This window comes from Xyrauchen texanus, chromosome 2, assembly GCF_025860055.1.
Source record: "Xyrauchen texanus isolate HMW12.3.18 chromosome 2, RBS_HiC_50CHRs, whole genome shotgun sequence".
In the NCBI taxonomy this organism is placed as follows: domain Eukaryota; kingdom Metazoa; phylum Chordata; class Actinopteri; order Cypriniformes; family Catostomidae; genus Xyrauchen; species Xyrauchen texanus.
In genome coordinates, this window is record NC_068277.1 from 62,008,588 (window position 1) to 62,025,599 (window position 17,012).

General features: G+C 42.2%; 1 protein-coding gene across 2 annotated transcripts in view; it reads left to right on the plus strand.

The window, feature by feature from the left end:
- Positions 1-2,142: 2,142 nt before the first annotated feature.
- znf219 (zinc finger protein 219) overlaps positions 2,143-17,012 on the plus strand; it is a 17,146-nt gene continuing 2,276 nt past the window's right edge. Inside the window, exons 1-5 of one of the 2 annotated variants that reach the window (XM_052153203.1) lie at positions 2,143-2,353; positions 9,818-9,908; positions 10,015-12,070; positions 12,295-12,387; positions 14,570-17,012. The exon at positions 14,570-17,012 is cut by the window's right edge and continues 2,276 nt beyond it. In XM_052153203.1, the coding sequence (XP_052009163.1) occupies positions 10,018-12,070; positions 12,295-12,387; positions 14,570-15,687 (3,264 nt within the window). In that variant the 5' untranslated portion in view covers positions 2,143-2,353; positions 9,818-9,908; positions 10,015-10,017 and the 3' untranslated portion in view covers positions 15,688-17,012. Of the gene's footprint in view, positions 2,354-9,817; positions 9,909-10,014; positions 12,071-12,294; positions 12,442-14,569 lie in introns of both variants that reach the window. The other variant, XM_052153194.1, reaches the window with a different exon arrangement.

The window sequence follows — 17,012 nt, forward strand, 5'->3', positions numbered from 1 at the left end:
ATCTCAGAGAGGTGCACTTGGAGCACTTCGGTGAGACAACTGTATAGTGTGTTTCTCTGTAACGGCTCCTTTTTGCAAGAATAAATATACCTACTTTTGACTTTGAAGCTCTCTCGAGAATTTTTCTAACAATACCCAATAATGACGAAGCAAAAACCAGATTTTTGATAAATATGCTAATTTATTAAAAAGAAGAAAACTGAAACATCACATTGGCATAAGTACTCAGGCCCTTTGCTCAATACTTAGTTGAAGCACCTTTGGAACGATTTCAGCCTCAAGTCTTTTTGGGGTATAATGTGACAAGTTTTGCACACCTGGATTTGGTGATTTTCTGCCATTCTTCTCTGCAGATCCTCTCCACATCTGTCAGGTTGGATGGGAACTGTCAGTGGAGAGCCATTTTCAGGACCAGGTTTTCATTAAGGATATCTCTGTATTTTGCTGCGTTCAGCTTTCCTTCAACCCTGACCAGTCCCCCAATCCCTGCAGCTGAAAAACACCCCAAAGCATGATGCTACCACCACCATGCTTCACCGTTGGGATGGTACTGCACAGATGATGAGTGGTGCCTGGTTTCCTCCAGACATGATGCTTGGAATTTAGGCCAAACAGTCTAATTTCATCAGTCAGAGAATCTTGTTCTCACAGTCTGAGAGTGCTTTAGGTGCTTTTATGTGTCTTACACTGAGGAAAGGCTTTCGTCTGGACACTCCCATAAAGCCCAGATCGGTGGAGTGTTGCGGTGATGGTTGTCCTTCTGCAAGTTTCTCCCATCTCCACACATCATCTCTGGAGCTCAACCAGAGTGACCTTTCAACCCGATCTCACAAACATTTTTACATATTATACGAGTTGGCCATTTTGTATGATTTAGTACGATTTCGTTCATATGAATGCCCGGATATGTAATGCGGAAGTGTAAATTCCATGTGCAAGGTGTCAAGAACATGCTTATTAATATTATCCCCTTACCCAAACCCCTTATCTAAACCTAACCAATCTGTGGAGTGTGTAATCACCACAGGAAGCTGTTATTTATGACAAGTTATTGTCACATATTAGGATGATGAAAACGATGTCCACTGGTGTCATTGGCTGTAGTGAAGGTCAGTACGAATCTCAGTTTGGCTGGGCGGCCAGCTCTTGGAAGAGTCCTGGTTGTTCCAAACTTTTTCCATTTAAGAATTATGGTGGTGACTCTGCTCTTGGGAACCTTCAATGCAGCAAATAAACCAAAACGATTTGCAGCCTTTCCCAGATCTGTGCCTCGACACAATCCTGTCTCTGAGCTCTGCAGGCATCATGGTTTTGTTTTTGCTCTGATATGCATTTTCAGATATGAAACCTTATATAGACAGGTGTGTGCCTTTACAAATCATGTCCAATCAATTGAATTTGCCACAAGTGGACTCCAATCAAAGTGTAGAAACATCTCAAAGATGATCCAGAGAAATGGGATGCACATGAGCAAAATTTAAAGTGTAATTGCAAAGGGTCTGAATAATTATGTTTAATGTAATATTTCATTATTATAATTTTTTTATATGCAGTTATCAAAAAATCTGTTTCTGTATTGTCATTATGGGGTATGGAGTGTGGATTGATGTGAGAGAAAAAAAGAATTTCTAGCATTTTGGCATAAGGCTGCAACATAACAAAATGTAAAAAATAAAATAGAAAAGGGGGTTAGTGACATAACAAACAACATAAAAAATACTTCTTCCAAATGTAAACGCACATCAAAAAGATGTTTGAAAGAAAGATTATTTGAGTAGCTGTACAAGTAGTAGGGATGTTGAACCGCACGCGCGCACCTGTGCAGCTCCCACGTGGGACGTCCCGCGCGAGACAAAATCACAACTATCTTTGAAAACTGAGGCTAAATTCCACAAGCGCTTTCTGGTGAACATTGAATGTCAGTCTCTTCCCAAACCTTTGCCCAATCGTCATACATGAGAAAGACGCTTGTGTGTCATTCGGGGCACTAACATGATTTGTAAGTTCTCGTGTCGGAACTGTTTTGTCTCCGGCGCGCGCGCGGCGTGTCAAAGTCTATCCCGCAAATCTATAGATCGTGTTAAAATGGTGCCTGCGCGATTAGAATTACATTTGCAACCTGCAGCCTCCGCCTCTCTCTCATTCACTCACTCACGACTGCACAATAAATGGATCTTTGGAAGAAAAAAAGAGGGAGGAGAAGATAGAGAGGGCAGAAGGGAGGGGGGCATCGGCGTATGCTTGTATACAACTACCCCCGATTTCCATTTTTTTCCCTAACTCGTAATGTATTTAATTCAAGTGAAACGTAATCATGACGTGTGTTGTCATTAATCTCCTCGCCGCCTCTCCCGTAAGTACATTCAGCCTTACTTTCATCACAAAATATCGGATTAATTTACAATAATTGACCCAATCTGCTCTTCTTTTTCAACGATTATCCGGATGCACATTGGTCGCGGGTTTGGCAGCATGTAGACAGTTTTAGACACATCGAGAGAGCGATTGTTGTTGCCTTCATAAACAACAAATATCCGACGACGACTTTTTGGGGGGCTGATCCGGGTAATGCAAAGCCACTGACACAGAATGCATGCCGCGGTCATCGTCGTTTCTTCCACATCAGGACATATTGATTTGCGTCTCGTGTGTCTCTGTAAGTGCACATCATGCATGTTCCCGCACATACAGTACGCACTTGATCACTTTTGTCTCGTGCCGGTCTGTGAAATAGATGCGAGACCCGGGCATGAAAATGCAACTTTCGTTTTTAAAGGCCGTGCATATTTTCTGAGTGTGAAAAAGTGGCCTGAAGTAACCGTAACTCGATGCTCCGATCATACTTGAACTTTTCTAGTGCCACACAACGCGTCTGTTCAATCTGTATCGAACTAGCTCACCATTACTGAGTGAAGTTGAATGCATTGCTGCTTTATGTGTAACTTAATCTCGGTGCCCATCCATAAATCGTTTGTTTTGCGCGCGAGAAAAACTGTTGCATCGTTTTGGAGCATTTTGCACAGAAAGCGCACTAATTCCGAAGTTGACACGAAAGCTGTCCTAACGTCACCTCACAGATGCGCGTTCCGAATTTCAACCGCTCGCGCTGCTAGTTTCGCAAACGGCCTGAAAGCATAAAGTTTCGCGAGCGAGCTCGTTTTGTGATGACGAGATTGGCAGTGGATTTCAAGATGAAGCCCCATGATGGCACTTTTCAGCTGCACCCTGATCGTTTGTCCTTTTCCCCTCCCTTTCTCTTTTGTTGAAAGAAAATCAGGAAGAAAATGGAGCGGGACACGGAGGCGCACAACATCCCGTCTTAAAAAACTACACGACTGCGCAGATTTGCTCCAAACGACGTTGCTTCTTTAAACTGCGATTATATGCTGTGGGTTATCTGTGCGCGTTTAGCGCGTTTTTACGACGCGCGCGCATTTGTTTATTTATTTAATTAATGTGGCTTTTTAATTGAGATGGCCGCGAGAGAGAAGGCAACTGAAAATGGTTGCGCGCTACTGACGCACTGGAGGAAATTCCTCTCCAGATAAGAGATGGACGGGTCATCTAATGTCCTAAAATACACCTCCCCTCCGAAAGAAACTTTAGATATTGCAATACCTAGCATGTAAACGGATTTTGGCCATTGGCATGGGGGTGTAATATTTTCTCATCATCATTTACTCCCCCTCGTGCCATCCCTGATGTGTGTGAATTTCTTTCTTCAGCAGAACACAAAAGATTTTTAGAAGAATGTCTCAATGCAAGCGAATGCTCGCCAGAACTTTGAAGCTCCAAAAAGCACATAAATGCAGCATAAAATCAATCTATAAGACTCCAGTGGTTTAATCCATGTCTTCCGAAGCAATCCCGTCATTTTGGGTGAGAACAGACTAAAATGTTACTCAATTTTCACTATTAATCATGATATCTGCAGTCTCCTTGATGATCATGATTTCAAGCTCGATTACACTTCCTAGTGAAGTATAGTCAAGCTTGAAATCTTGATTGCAATGGCAAGATGTACAGTTAAAAAGGAGTTGCATTTTGGCCTGTTCTCACCCAAAACTGACTGGATTACTTCTGAATTTGTGGATTTTAACACTGGAGTCGTATGGATTACTGTTATGATGCTTATTGGATCTTGAAAGTTCTGGTCAACATTCACTTGCATTGTATGGACCTTCAGAGCTGAAATATTCTCCATTTGTGTTCTGCAGATGAAAAAGAAAGTCAAACACATCTGGGATGGCATGAGGGGGAGTAAAGGATGAGAGAAGTTTCAATGTTGGTTGAACTATCCCTTTAAGCCACATTTTAATATGTATGAATGAATGAATTGGATTGGCATTAGATGGCCCAAAATACCAAAGCAACTGGCATTTATTTTAAATAAAACATTTCATGATGGGTTTTACATGATTTTTGGTTTTCACGGTAGTGGAACATGTCCACCGTTAAAGTGATGAATTACACCTGTACTCATCTCTGCTATGGGACACCTGTGTGAACTTGAGGAGAGCTGACCACTAAAAATCTCCTTGACAGCAGTTATCTTAAAAATGAAGTTAAATGAAGCTATATGCATTATTTGTTTGTAGAGCTTTGCTGTTTTGTTAATTGTGGATTTTAAGTGTGACTAACATGTCAGAATAATTTTTAAGACCACTTTAAGTTAGGACCTGTGAAACTCTCTCTAACACTTCACCCTCTTAAAGAATGAGCTTGCATGCAGGGAATAAGATTATTCTCATGGGTGTTTATGCATTTGATTGTGTTTTCTGCCTTATGGCATCACCACATCCCAGAGTCATTCTCTCAGATTGTAAAGCATTTATTTGTCTGGATGAAAATTGGAAGAATCTGACCCATTCCAGTATTCATGCAGATATAGTTCATACTCCCTGTGCTTTGACGCCAGAAGGCAGACTTTCTGCCGCACAGCACACTGCCTTTGTGCACTTGTTGCACGTACCAAACACCTTACAGCTCATTTCATTGGTTCAGAGGTTGGGTGGTTTAAAATACAAACAAAACATATAAACAGCTCTGATTGAAAACGAATTTGATAAGTATGTCATTCTTTAGAAGATCTATATTTACATACTGTATGCATTATATCACTAATCCGTTTAAATTTGAAACCTCCGTTTTCAGTTTCCTATTGTCATTGTTTTCCAAACTATTGGACTCTAGTATGCATGAGAGTGGTAACCGTAGCGAAATGAATTAATTTGGACATGGCCTTAAGTTTGACTGTCATAACAGTTTTGTTTAAGATAGGGATGCGGCAATCCTTCGGCCACTGATCGGTATTGGCCGATATTTATATGACTCGAACATAATAGTAAACCGATCACCCATGTCACTAAACAAACCTAGTGTGACCACGGCGCTCCCATTTACATGTTGCTGTTTGTTTCCTTAACTTTCTATGGCGACCTGTAGCAGAATTGTACTGCAATGGTGGAATTTCCCTCTTATGTCAAACTCTGGGATTCCCCCAATGCACTTGAGTGTATATATGTGGACATGAGGGACAGGAGTCGATATTTTAAATTGTTGTTTATAAATGGGTATATTTGATAGTGCATGTTTTTTCCCAATGTACTTCCAAAAATGTTGAACTCTTCCCGCTGGGTTGACTTGTTGATATGATGTTAGGCATCCGGTCTGTTCAAGCACATACATGTTCTTCAAAAACCTGGAAGAACGTCGCTAATGCATTAGGAACATTCTCCGGTAGAAACCTGTATGTTAAACCGCTTTTTCTTAATCCTAGAAATGATATAAGGAGAACGGCGTTCTCGTTTACATTTCAAAATGGCACTCTCTGCAAAAACCCTGGAATAAACCTTTTTCTTACGTGCATGTAATCATGGTCACTATCATGTCATTGCGGTTGCATATTAAAACTGGCAGAACTTTTCAGCAGTTAAAAGTGTTAGTTCACCCCAAAATTCGAATTCTCTCACCCTCGTGCTGTCCCAGATGTCTTTCACTTTCTCTCTTCTGCTGAACACAAACAACATTTTTTAGAAGAATATTTCTGCTCTTTTGGTCCATACAATAAAAGTGAATAGTGACCAGACCTTTGAAAGTCCAAACAGAACATAAATCAGCATAAAAGTAATTCGCAGATGTGATATAATAGGAGCGAGTGAGAAACTCTTTTCCGCCCCTGCCCATAAGGTGGCTATATGCACAAAGAATGCTAATCACAAAAACACAAGAAGAAGAACATGTAATTGAAGGAGAGTGTAGAGATTTATAGTAAAAATGGACTTAAACTGACCCAGTCCTATGAAATTGCTAAAAAGACATAGATTTAACCACTGGAGTCATGTGGATTACTTTAATCCTGCCTATAATCAACCGGGATCGGTTTCGGTCAATCAGATAACGGCTGTAAAAATCCTGATCGGAGCATCTCTAGTTTTAGGGTATAACGGGCAGGATAGAAATGTTACGTGCTTGCCAATTCTCTTTTCAGCATCTTTGAACTAACTCTTTAAAATCTCAGCAAGTATCTGAGAGATAAACAAAATTGGTTAAAAATAGGAGGACAGGTTGCGAAGATAGAGACATTTGAATATTGACTATAAAAAAAGGACGTTTGGGGAATTGTGGACATTTTGACCAACAGGGAGTTAGGGGGGTGTTCAGAGAGATTAAGTTCAGGCCAAGGTTAGAAACAGGAAATTAATTTCATCTACGGGGATTTGTTGTATGTCTGCAACAAACCAGACTTCCACACATACACACATGCAGACCCTAGAAAACCCTCCCAGAGATACAAGAAAGATAAAGTGCAGTTCATGCCTTACACACACACACTTCATATACTGAGCAACTGGTATCTCTCTCTTCACTTATCAAAGATAAAGCTGTTTCATACTAGATTTCCAAGGCCATGTGTGTCTAAACTCTCTCAGTACGTATGAACAATCTCTACTTAGCCGTTAGATACATTACATGGCTACACTGTTGGAGGCCCATGCTGTGTGTCCTCGCACCAAAGGTGTGACACATTATTTCAGGTGCTCAAGGCTACAGAATAAGAACTGCAGCAAGGAAAATAACTCCGATATGTGAAAGATGACAGAAGTGCTTGTTCAGTCACATAGAGATTTTATAAAAGGTTTGAGTTAAATTGCCTTTATAAGGATGTAAAGTGTTATTATTGGAAATGCAAACATCTTGTAAGTACTTGTGCAATAAATGTTCAAGAAATCTGATTAGTGATACTTAGATAATAGATGAATCAGTCAACCTTTTATGACACTCCCAGCTCATTTGTCGACCATTTTTGCTCTTCAGGACTCAATTGCAAGTGCAACGTACAGGTCTACAAGGGCCTAAAAATTAACCATACACGCGACCGTGTGACCCAACCCTACCTGACCAATACCATCAGATTTTAAGCCCGAACCTGACCCGACCTGATCTGTTACATTTTAAGCAGTAAGTTATGTAAGCATCGTAGGCAACATTTGTAACAGTATAGTAGGGCAGGCAAGCACATCAGAGCAGAAAGGAAAAGCATTGGCTTGCCGTTTATCAAGAGCTAAACCTTTGCTTGCTGAAGAGCAGTCTGGAATCATGTGTAACAGTATAACACTCCACTCCAGGGCGAGATGCTGAAAAAACAGCAAGACCCGATACAGCGGTCAAAGATCTCCATCCAGCACATGCTTACATAGGAAAAAAATTGTAAAATAGCACAGACGCACGCAAAACCATGTTTGGCGTGAACAGCCCCTCACTTGTCAGTTTGCACATGTCTCTGAGTGACAGCGCATGCGTGAAACAAGCTAGGTAAGCATATTACATTTTTCATTAATTACATACCGGAACTCCGACCCAAAACTTGGCAGTTTCTCGGGTCCCATCGGGCCCAGGTTGGGTTTCAGACCTCTTCCTCCGAATCAAACTTGTGAATGTTAGTTGGTTATGTAATACAAATGGTAAAATAGATAATCTTACAAGTTATGCGCTATTGTAAAAGGATTACGTCAATGTTAAAGTCATAAGATACATTGTTTGGGGAACAAGGGGGAAAGGAAATGTTTATGAACTGATAATCTGATATTTTACCTGTGATTTGTGTGACAGTTTTGACTTTCTGACATTTGTATAAAATGTATACATATTATTTTAATAACTAGAATTGAATTGAGCGAGTATGTGCATACAGTCCTATTTTTGCATACAGGCCTATTTTTCCTCCTTCTTTTGATTGTAAAATATATATTCATTCCATTACATGCAAAGCCTGAATTAGTTATATGTTTGCCTGCATGTGTCACATGAAGCCACAAAAAGTGTGTGCATGGATGTTTGTGTGTGTGCTTGTACAGGGAGTGTTGCATGTGGCCATTCAGACAAAGGTGTTTAGCATGCATGAATCATCCAGTGACTAGGTGCCATATTGAGTGAGTGAGTGAGTGTGTGTGTGTGTGTGTGTGTGTGTATGTATACATGCATTATTTGCGCGTGCTGCTTTATCACTCGCTGCCTTCATGTCTCACCTCCCCCCTCTGTCTAGCGCCTTATCACTCTCTCCATCTATCCAAATTTGGAGAAGCTTTAGTGGCGTGACAGGGTTGGTCGGACATGAACGTATCTGTCAAGGCGGAACAGTGCATTGCCATGACGATATTCATACGATAATAATGCCAGCAGACCAAACTGATAGCTGGATCCTCCATTGCAGTGCAGAACACTCTGTCCCCATTCTTGACAGATTTACTCATCAAATATGCTTCATTCAGAGCATATTTGTGTTCTTTATTTATGCAATTTCTTTCCACCATCCTCCCTCCCGACCCATTCTTCTTTTTTCTCGCCTGTCTGTCTGTCTGCCTTCTTCTCTTTCTTTTCTCTTCGCCATGCTGGCAGGCCCCAATCTACCAGCTGATATCAGCATTCCCTGGCACTGTGCCAACTGGCACCGCTGCAGTGAGACAGGGAACGATAGAATGAAAGAAAATCAGTGAAGAACAGGGGAAGGAGGGCATGAGGGAGAAAAGAGGGGGGTGGAATAAGAATCTATGGAGGAAAGACGATAGAGGGGAAACGAGTGACAATAATGGTGGGATTAAGAAAGAAAGAAAGAAATAAGGGGAGGGGGGCAGTATGATTGATACAGTCTGATATCCTTGTGAGTCACGGCTGAGCTAAAATGTCAACTGGCTCTTTTAGCCTCTATTTCGTCCAAGTCTTATGTCACAGATACACATGCTTTCACACACACTGATACACTAACACGTGACTGTGTACATAAATCCAAATGCAGACATAGGCACACAGTTCAGTCTGTTCTCAGAAGTAAATACAGAAAAAGCCACATAAACGCCCACACAAACACATGCTTGGTGACACATATTCGAGTATACAGATGCCCTTACAGATGTTCGGCAGATTGTCTTGCCATAATCATCAATGAAATCCTTTTTACTGTCATTTCTAAAAGAAGCATGTGCCTGGGCTTGTCTACCCACAACCTGTAGACTTGCGCAATATGTGCATTAATGTGATTGTTTATCTATGTCAATGGATTGTGTGTTTGGGGAGTGAGGCATGGAATAAGGGTGTTGGGGTCAGTTCTATATATGTGTCTGTGTTTTAAGGTGTATGCATGTTGTTATTCTGATTGAAGCAGTTACTCTATGTGTATATGCAGGAAGGGTGTGTGGGGAAGTCTAAACATCTCGCACCCATCCTGTTTGGGAAAGTCTGTGTCCTGCTCTGCCCTTTGACCCCGTACACAGGAACAAACGCCTGCGTGCTAATTTTTATTCTGGGTTGTGCTTGACAGGGGACTGTTGGAGGTGGTCAGGCAGATTGCCACCAAAAGAACGCACCCTCTCTCAGTCACAGAAGTGAAGCATGCCATAGACACATTACTGGTGAGTTCACATAGTCTAAAGATGGGAGGCATTATTTACATTTTACTTATTTGGGCAAATCTGTCTATCTAATCACTTTCTCTATTTTCCTTCCTTTCTCGCTCAGACTATGGATTCCCCACCAGAATGTATGCTGGCTCTTTCCTGTGAGCCCCCAATGTCTCCTCCTTCCATGCCCTCCCTGGACCACAGTCCCCAAGGCCTAACCCAGAGTCCTCAATCTACCCCATCCAGCCCTCAAACTGAACTTTATGGCCCAGGGTCACCCTGCCCCCTTCCTGGTGCCAGCCTACAAGATGAGGAAGAGGATGATGAGTTGTCAACACCCCCATCACCCACCCCAGCTGTGGCGCTGTTTCCTGGTGAATTGGAACTTCGTAGTCCCTCATCAGAAGGCAGCCCTCCAACCACACCATCAACACCTTTCCCTGGCTTTGGTGTTCTGGAGCAGGCAATATCCTCTGGTCAGATTACCACCTGCAGTGATGAACTGGATCTTCAGCTTTTCAACAATGAAGGGATGGCTATGCCAGGAGGGACCACCTCTGGGCCTGCCCTAAGGTTCCCATGCCATGTGTGTGGAAAGCGGTTTCGCTTCCAGAGTATTCTTTCTCTGCATGCTCGAGCTCACAGTTTGGACAGGGACCGTCGGGTTTCAGCTCTTTACCGAACCACACATGACAAACAGAACCATGTGAGTGATGGTTTAATCCAAAATCTCAACAGCAAAGAGCCTGGTCTGAAACAGAGTCCATTAGCTGGGCTATTACAAAAGAATATAGATGAAGACATGCTTCCAGAGGAACCTCTTCACACTGCTAGCAGCCCTCGGTTCCTCTTTGAAGGAACCACAGCATTAACTCCACCTCTAACAGAGGAATCACCAATTTCTACATCCTTCTCTCCGCTTGACCATGCCCACTTGGAGGACACTACCCCCTCCACAGTTGCCTCTGCCTTCCGGTGCCATGCTTGTAAGGGTAAGTTCCGCACAGCGTCAGAGCTGGCACGTCACGTGCGGATCCTCCACAACCCCTACAAATGTACGATGTGCCCCTTCTCTGCCAGTAAGGAAGAAAGTCTGGCTTCCCATCTCCAGGAGAGCCACCCACCTGAAGATCCTGCAGTAGCAACAGTTTTCCCTTCTCACCCTGTAACTGCACCACCAGAAACGCCTCTCTCACAAACGCCAGTCATTCCAGCCTTCCGCTGTGAGACATGCGGCCAGCGTTTCACTCAATCCTGGTTTCTGAAGGGGCACATGCGGAAGCACAAGGACACATTGGACCACAAATGCCAGGTTTGTGGCCGTGGCTTCAAGGAACCCTGGTTTCTTAAGAACCACATGAAGGTACATCTCAACAAACTAGGCCTCAAGACTGGCTTGGGAAATCTGGGGCCTTCTGGATCTGATCAATCTAAAGGTCCTGCAAGCACACAAGTGCTGGGGGCCCTGTATTCCAACCTACTTCTGGCTCGTAGTATGGCAGGTGGCGGAGGCACAGGAAGTCGCACAGATAGGTCAGATGGTGGTGTTTCAGGCTCAAGTAAATCATCTATATTGGGCTATCTGGGATTACCTAAAGACAACAGCAATGGAAGTTGCATGGAGCGCCTTCAAGCAGTGGCACAGGTTGCAGAAATGGGTAATGGAGTAGGAGGAGGAAGAAGGGGAGGTGAGACAGCAGAAGGTGCAGACCAGGCAGCAATGTGGCAGCTGGTTGCTCGCAGTCTGGCAGCAGCACATCAAAACCAACAGCAGCAGCGATCCCACTCGCATCATCAGCTTCCTTCTTCACGAGGCACAGTCGCTGGAGAAGCCAAACAAATGAGGACCTACCTAGGGGGACTGGGTTCTAGAGATGAACTGGAGGCCTCTAGTGCACCTTGGGAGTGTCCAGATTGCGGAAAAATGTTCCGAAGCCTTCAGCAGGTGGTTGCTCATGCCCGTGTTCATGTCCAGAAACCACAGAAAGGTCAAAGTGCTCAAGGGGAAACATCAAGAGAGGAGGATATTATAAATCAAGTCAGTGGGGCTCAGGTAACAGGAGGAATGGGACACAGAGTTAGTGACAATGAAGACAGGAGGCAGGAATTAAAGCAATTCCCATCAGGAGTGGGGACAGCTGGAAGCTTCCATTCTGTCTTGTCACATCTCTCTGGTAAGGATCAACCAGCATAATCAAAAACAGCTGACTTTATTAGGAGAATATTTCTGATCTGTTACAATCCTCCACATGCTTTTACACTGCATGAAATTGATTTTATTTTTTGTATAGTGCGTTTTGTAGCACGTTCTCCCTATGTTTCATGGAGGTAGGACTGTTCTCAGATATGTCAAACAGTGTAGCAACTGATTTTTATTCATTATACCTATCATCCACAGGTCAGAATGGTCTGAGGGGACAATCCTCTTCAGGTTCTTCAGCTCCTAGAGAGCGTATTCGGGGAACAGGGATGAAGGATTGCCCTTACTGTGGTAAAGTCTTCCGGTCTTCCCATCACCTTAAAGTGCACCTTCGTGTTCACACCGGTAATGCCAACAAACATACAGCAGAAGAACAGAACATTGGCACTTACAGACACCTTTTTTTATTTTATTTTTATATTATCTTAGATGTTATATAGTATTGCATTCTATGTCCATTTGTGCAAAGTATTTACACTGTTATTGACATCTCAGAGAAATTATTATCATGATTACTATTGCTGTGGTGGGGGATTATTATTAAATTATGACTGTAATTCATATTCATTATATTTCTTATCATACCCCTATATGATAATTCTTCCGGTTTAGCTTGATTGAAGCCATTTGCTTCAATCTGGTTCTTCTACAAAATGTCCTCTACAAAAAAAGAGCTCTCACGGTTGATGAGAGATGGAATGCCCCAATTTAACTGTATTGCACTGGGAACCACACCTGATGTATCTTATGGTGACAAACACTGCCATCTATCTATTACTCTATGCAACTGCAACATGGGCACATGCAGTGGCCTCAAAGATTGACATCTGCAAACACATTATGCTAGACCTTTTCTCAGAAGAGCTAGCTTTTCTTAGCCATTATTTCGATGACCTTTAACCTTTTTTTTTTACTGGATTTCTAATGTCAGATCGCCTTAAGTTCCTAGCAGCAGTAGCAGAGTAAATTCTGCTGAATTCTGACATAATTTACTCCCTCATGTTGTTTGAAACTATGTGACTTTCTAGTTACACAAAATGAGAAGTTCTGAAGAATGTTTAAGCAGCTCTTTTTCTTACAATGAAAATATTGCATTATTCATATCATTGCACAAGTGCAAATGAAACATTTTCAGCGAATAACAACTGAAATAATTTTCCTCACACAAAGCTATTGATATTGATGTTTACTGGATGTGTGTGTGTGTGTGTGTGTGTGTGTGTGTGTGTGTGTGTGTGTGTGTGTGTGTGTGTGTGTGTGTGTGTGTGTGTGTGTTGTGTGTGTGTGTGTGTGTGTGTGTTTGTGTGTGTGTGGCAGCTAATACATTTTGTAAAGCTTTTTTGTTTATTAATTATTTAAAAAAATAAATACCGGATCAAAGTACGAGTTTAAAGTATTACAAATTTTTTAAATAAATAAATAAATAAATATTAGAAAAGGTTTCCATTGATAGGATCATGGAAAAACTTTAAACTGACTGGATATTTGTTTTTATTAAATAGTTTCAAGCAACACAACAATAAAGCATTACAGAATTTAGAACTATGGAAAAACAATATACACATATACCAACAACAAATTCAGAGAACAAATAAACACAACTTGCACTCCTGGATGGTTGCAGGCAGGTGCTTAGAAGTGCTTAGAAGTTCAATGTTTTGCTAAATTAATTATTTCATATACACAGCCACACTTCAACGGGTAGCCTATATATATATATATATATGTTACACCGGATACTGTTATTTTGCAGTGTGCAGGAAAGTTTTCTCTGCTTTAATATTGTAGAGACTCACAGTTCTAAAATCCTCTTTGAAACAACAATAATTAAAGTTTAGTTAAACATTTCATACTTTTATGAACATAAAACTTCCACAAGAAAAAACTATTCAGTTCAAACTGAAAATGAGTAATTCCATCTCTAGAAAACTGAATACTGATTAAACCCATCACACTAAAAACTTACTCTATATGCACAAGAAAAACAAGTGATCCATTGTTTAAAATCAGTAAAAAAAAAAAAAATTAAATCCATTATTATTTTCCAGCATGAAACTCCAGTCTGCTGTGATTGGTTCAGAGAATTATCAGCATGGACAGTTGAGCATAGATCACTGCAGAGCCAGCATCTGTTGGGTTGTGGGGCTCGTGCACACCCTTTTGAACCCTAACATGACTACTGGGACACTCAACGGTTTCACGCCATTTGAGACAGCACAAAAATGTATAGTCCTATGGGTCCCAAGCATCAAGATTATGAAACACTGCTCTATGTGTCCAGATACTTTTGGGGGCCACTGTAATTATTTTCCACAGTTCATTTTTAATGAACACTTTTCCTAACAATGCAATGTCTTTCTTTGCCAAATGGCTGCTATTAAAATTACATTTTAGTTTGATAATAATGTATTGGAAAAAATGTACTCTAAAAATCTGTATACTTAACAAGTGCTATATATATACCTTCTCTTAGGGGAGAGACCATACAAATGCCCCCACTGTGATTATGCTGGCACCCAGTCTGGCTCTCTCAAGTACCACCTACAGCGTCATCATCGTGAGCAAAGGAATGCTATGGCAACATCCCCCAACTCCCCTTCACCTGGCCTCCCCTGTTTGACTGGCTCTCCTCGTGAAGGGGCCAAAAAACAGCGTCGGCTCCCCTCCATGTCCCACTCTTCTTTTGGGAGGGTTCCTAGAGAGGCTTCTTCTTCCAGGAATGGTCAGACATGGGCTGCAGGCCTTTCAGAGAAGGATGGCTCTTCGTCTGGACATCAAAGAGAAGCAGACTTGGAGAGTAGATATCACAGCTTGTCAGGGATGATGGGAGCACTCTTCCCTGGTGGCCTGAAAGCAAGTTGGACAGGGGAGGCCCCACCCCCCAAAATGCCCAAAGTGTCGCGACGGAAACCTCTTACCACAAGTCGCATGGTGTCTGTAAATGGGTACACTTCAAGTGGGATCACTTCCAGTGGTTCTCATGAAGGAGGCTTTGAACCTCTCGACCTTTCCCGTCGCCCTTTACAAGATGAGGGTCCAGTGGCTAGTCCTGGAGGTGGGCCATTAGCGGGCTCTAAAGGAGGGAATGACATCCTTAATCAGTGTGTTTTCTGTCCCTTCCGAACCTCTTCCGTTGAGCTGATGGCTATGCACCTTCAGGTTAATCATACCAGCAAGTCTCGCCGCAAGAGGGGCACCCCTGTCAGTTCTGCCAACCGTTCTCCAAGACTGACCCTGACTGGGCCAGACCGTGACCCACTGGCTTTGTGGAAGTTCCTCGGTGCAGAGGATGGAATAATGTCCCCTGAGGATTGGGTCTCAAGAGCTGAGAATGGAGTCAGCCCAGAGAACAGGGAAACAGAAAACAACTTCGAACTGGTCCAAGGACTGGTGGGAACCACAGAAAAGAGGATTCAAATGAGAGAGGACCTGGATGGGGAAGATGAGGAGATGGACGAGGAGGAGAATGACCTGGAAGCAAACGGAAGCTTTGGAAATTTACCCCAGCATCAGAGCGGAAGTGCTTACTCTGTTTCACCAGACCTCGCGGCTGAGGAGGAGGAGGAGGAGGATGGTATCGTGGGGAAATAACACTTAATGAGAGCCCTGGATGTGTTCGGAGCTGGAGGAAAGGAAGAATACAAAAAAAAAAGTAGAGAAATATTTGGGAGTTGTCCAGGGTCCCTCATATCATTCCAACCAAGGGCAAAACAGTTGCAATGCTAACATACTGTACAGTATGTAATAATAACCTTCAAAAATATTTAAAGTACCCATCATACATACTTCAGTCCCCCTTCATTAGTGATCCGTTACCTCTACATTCACAAAGACTTGCAATCACACAGAGATATCAAATATTTTATGCTAGTCTAAATGCGTGACACATTTACATTTGCACGGTGTAGAGGTCACTGCCAAACTAAGCAATTTCCTATTGTTCAATGATGGAAATTCAGACGTCAAAGTTCACCAGACTTGAACTTCATGTGGGCAAATTCTTCGCCAACAGAAAATTCCAGATATTGTGGATTCCCATTGAGATGACTTTGTACTTCATCTGTAGATTTTCGCTGTGCAAAGGTAAATGTGGCTGCACCTTAAGCTTGCATGTGAAAGAGTATTGGGGCCTTTTTGATCACTGTCATTCTCCCGTCTTGTCGGTGATCGCAATTGCCAAGTTCAATTTCAATTGAAATTTCCTGTTACTCTCGCCCTCTATTCCAAATGAACCTGGAATGTCAATCCGGAGAGAGAACAAAGAAGCAAAAAAGAGACACTATCTTTACACTATCACTACAATATATTAATGCTGAGAGAAAAGGGAATATAATGCTGAATGGAGAAAAGGGCCTCTTATTATGCTGGTAAGAGGGTTGTCCTACTTTCATGTGAACGTCATTTTATAGCACTTCATCGGTAAACCAAAGGAGTGACCGCACTTCTTACCACGCACCTGCCAGACTTTGAACAGAATGCTGTGATAACTGAATGGTACTTCACCTCTAACAAAAACTGGACAGAGTAAAGATTATATGACCAGATATTCACACTGCCAGTCTGTAACAGTGGGTCTTCTTCAGATATTATATGAAACAGAGAGTCTGCCTCTTCTATATGCTATTTCTCTCAGTGCCTGTTGATGTAAATGGTTTTTAGCAGATTCATACAACACAGGAATATAGTTACAGTAAATATATACAGTATATATGCGTATAGTTGTACTAGATCGTAGAGTTCTGTAACACAATGGTGGCAGTTTGTGACTATGTCTGCTGTGAATGAAACGATGGAATTAACTTAGAGCACCACATGGTAGAACAGCTGGCCATTTGACGGAGCCTTTATGTCAGTGTTTACGTTACAAATACCACCAGGATGTTCGGGTGGAATCCGGACCGCCATTACATTGGAAA